The sequence below is a fragment of the Sphaeroforma arctica genome (genome assembly GCF_001186125.1).
Source record: "Sphaeroforma arctica JP610 unplaced genomic scaffold supercont1.1840, whole genome shotgun sequence".
Taxonomy (NCBI): Eukaryota; class Ichthyosporea; order Ichthyophonida; genus Sphaeroforma; species Sphaeroforma arctica.
In genome coordinates, this window is record NW_014038718.1 from 1 (window position 1) to 2372 (window position 2372).

The window sequence follows — 2372 nt, forward strand, 5'->3', positions numbered from 1 at the left end:
AAGTTTCTATATGGATACATGTACAGATATATATATGTGTATTTATGCTAGCGTGTGTGTGTGTATCTATGTGTATGTATTCGCGCGCATGTGTTTGTGTGTGTATGAGTGTGCTTGTGTGTGTCGGTGTCTGTGTATCTGCGAACAAAATTATATAGAGGTGGTATGATTGATGACATCTTTGTTCTAGATCCCTGGCTCATTGTACATTAGCGAGTTGAGGATTCATACAATCACACAAATATCATCTTATACATAACCACCTGCTTAGAAGCATCCAACTGTCACAACACCACTTAATTATATACCGAAGCCATTTGCTGCGTGAACACACAGAAATAGATCCGCCATACCTATCCTGTCGGTCCACAAAGTACCAGTCGCTTAAATTCGCACCCGACAACATCACCGTGTCGTCGAACAAATACACTTTCATATGTTGCAATCCAATGACTTCGTTAAACCGATCGGGGAGTCGTGTTAGTATGCCTCTGAAGTCCGGCGTTCTGAACATGCACACTTTCACGTCTCCTTTATTCTGCGAGCCCTCACTCATATCTGGTTTACTAGAGTTACTTACTAGAGGAACTAGCATAGTGCACGAACTCGGGTCACCACGTGAACCTCTCAGACCATCCAGCAATACCTCCACGCTAGCCCCGTTACTACTGGCTGTTTCGAGTGCTTGCACTATGGCCTTCTCCTGGGCACCTGTACCCAGGTATAAGGAAGCGACAACGACGCGTTTTTCAGCGCCTGCAATACCATCTGTGAGTCTCTGTGCGAACACAGAGGGCTCGTGCAGTATCTCGATGTCAGAAGCAGCGATGGGGAATGCCGGCCCATTCTGGAAAACATTATGAAATATATCTAGAGAACTTGGTGACTGTGCTGACGATGTATGGTTTCTTGATTGTCTCTGTGACTGATCAGTCAGATTTACTAAGGAACTATAGCTACGGCTAAGTGCTTGATGGAGTTGTAGGTCTTTGCCAGTTGTGAGAAATACTTGTGGCTGCGTGCTCGTGTATAGAGATCTAAGAATTGCTAAGTGTTTAGCTTTGTATTGATATGTTTGATCGCATATATACAACGATCTACGACCTGATACACATCCAGCCTTGTGCTGATATGTAACAGAGAGAGCCCGAGGGCCACGCGTAGCCCACATCACAGTCGCGCACAGTACTCATTCATAGCAACAAACTGTTTCCGTCTGATACTTACAGTCTACTACAATCTAAAGATGATGGTCAATAGAAAGTCAAGAACCAAATAAGACGACATCAACGCCACAGCAATACAGCATCACTTATATCATTGCGTTTTACGGTATAACGTATAATAATCAATATTTTTACGTTTATGTCATAACGTATCTGATTTAGCAGCATCACATGAATTCTAGTGTGGAAAAGGATTATGAAAAATCCTAACCTTGATACGTTTTACGCTTATGTATGTTATGACGGGAGGAAACCAATACGTTCTACATTTACGTTATATCGTATGCTCAGGAGGCAGGACTACCTTAACGTAAATACATAGTGAGCTTTAAAAGCAGCAAGTCATGATGCTGATCAGGATGATAAAATGATTCTATTTTTAGAAATCATGTGAATTTTGGGCAATATTTTATTGCAGTCTCTGACAATGAGACTATGACTCTATGAGACTCTATGAGTCTATGACTCTCTGTGACTCAGTCTCTCTATGTGATTTCAGATTTATATGTATGAGCAGTTTTGATCGCTTTCAAAATATCGTTCCCTTCTTCATTTAAAATAACATACACAAGCACAAATATGCTATGCCTACGTACCGTAGTAAGCCGGCGATCGGTGGCGCCTCTAAGGAGAACACTCGCAACTGTGCCGCACGCACAGGAAGCCTCGGGCGAAGGTATCTACCCAACTTTATCGACGCCAGTTTATTGTTATGTATATGCATGTGTGCGGTTGTGATATACGTAGATACTAAACAAAGGTATGGAAATCTTCTTATCTGTGCAATTTTGGAATGGTGGTCTTTTCCAACTCGATATAGCACCTGAATGCACGCTTCATTGGACAGCTGTATACCTGACAGATTTAAATAGTCGAAGTGACATCTGGACTGAGAACACACGACCTGGGCATATCCCTTACCTACGCCACCTACGCTTGTATCTACTATTTTATAGTCAGTCCATCATCGCACATGCCATACCTGATACAAACACGAGCAAGAGTGTGCGTGTATATATATATATATGTGTGTGTGTGTGTGTGTGTGTGTGTGTGTGTGTGCGTGTGTATGTGTATTTGTGTGCGTTTGTTGTGTGTGTGTCTGTCTGTCTGTCTGTATGTCTGCCTGTGTGTGTGTGTGTGTGT

The 2372-nt window shown here is 42.4% G+C and overlaps 1 protein-coding gene across 1 annotated transcript; it reads right to left on the bottom strand.

Moving 5' to 3' along the window:
* Positions 1–348: 348 nt before the first annotated feature.
* On the bottom strand, positions 349–1217 carry SARC_11719 (hypothetical protein; the record flags this gene model as incomplete). Its single annotated transcript, XM_014294188.1, has 1 exon — positions 349–1217. A coding segment is annotated over exon 1 (823 nt), but the record flags the coding sequence as incomplete, so codon positions are not given.
* Positions 1218–2372: the final 1155 nt, after the last annotated feature.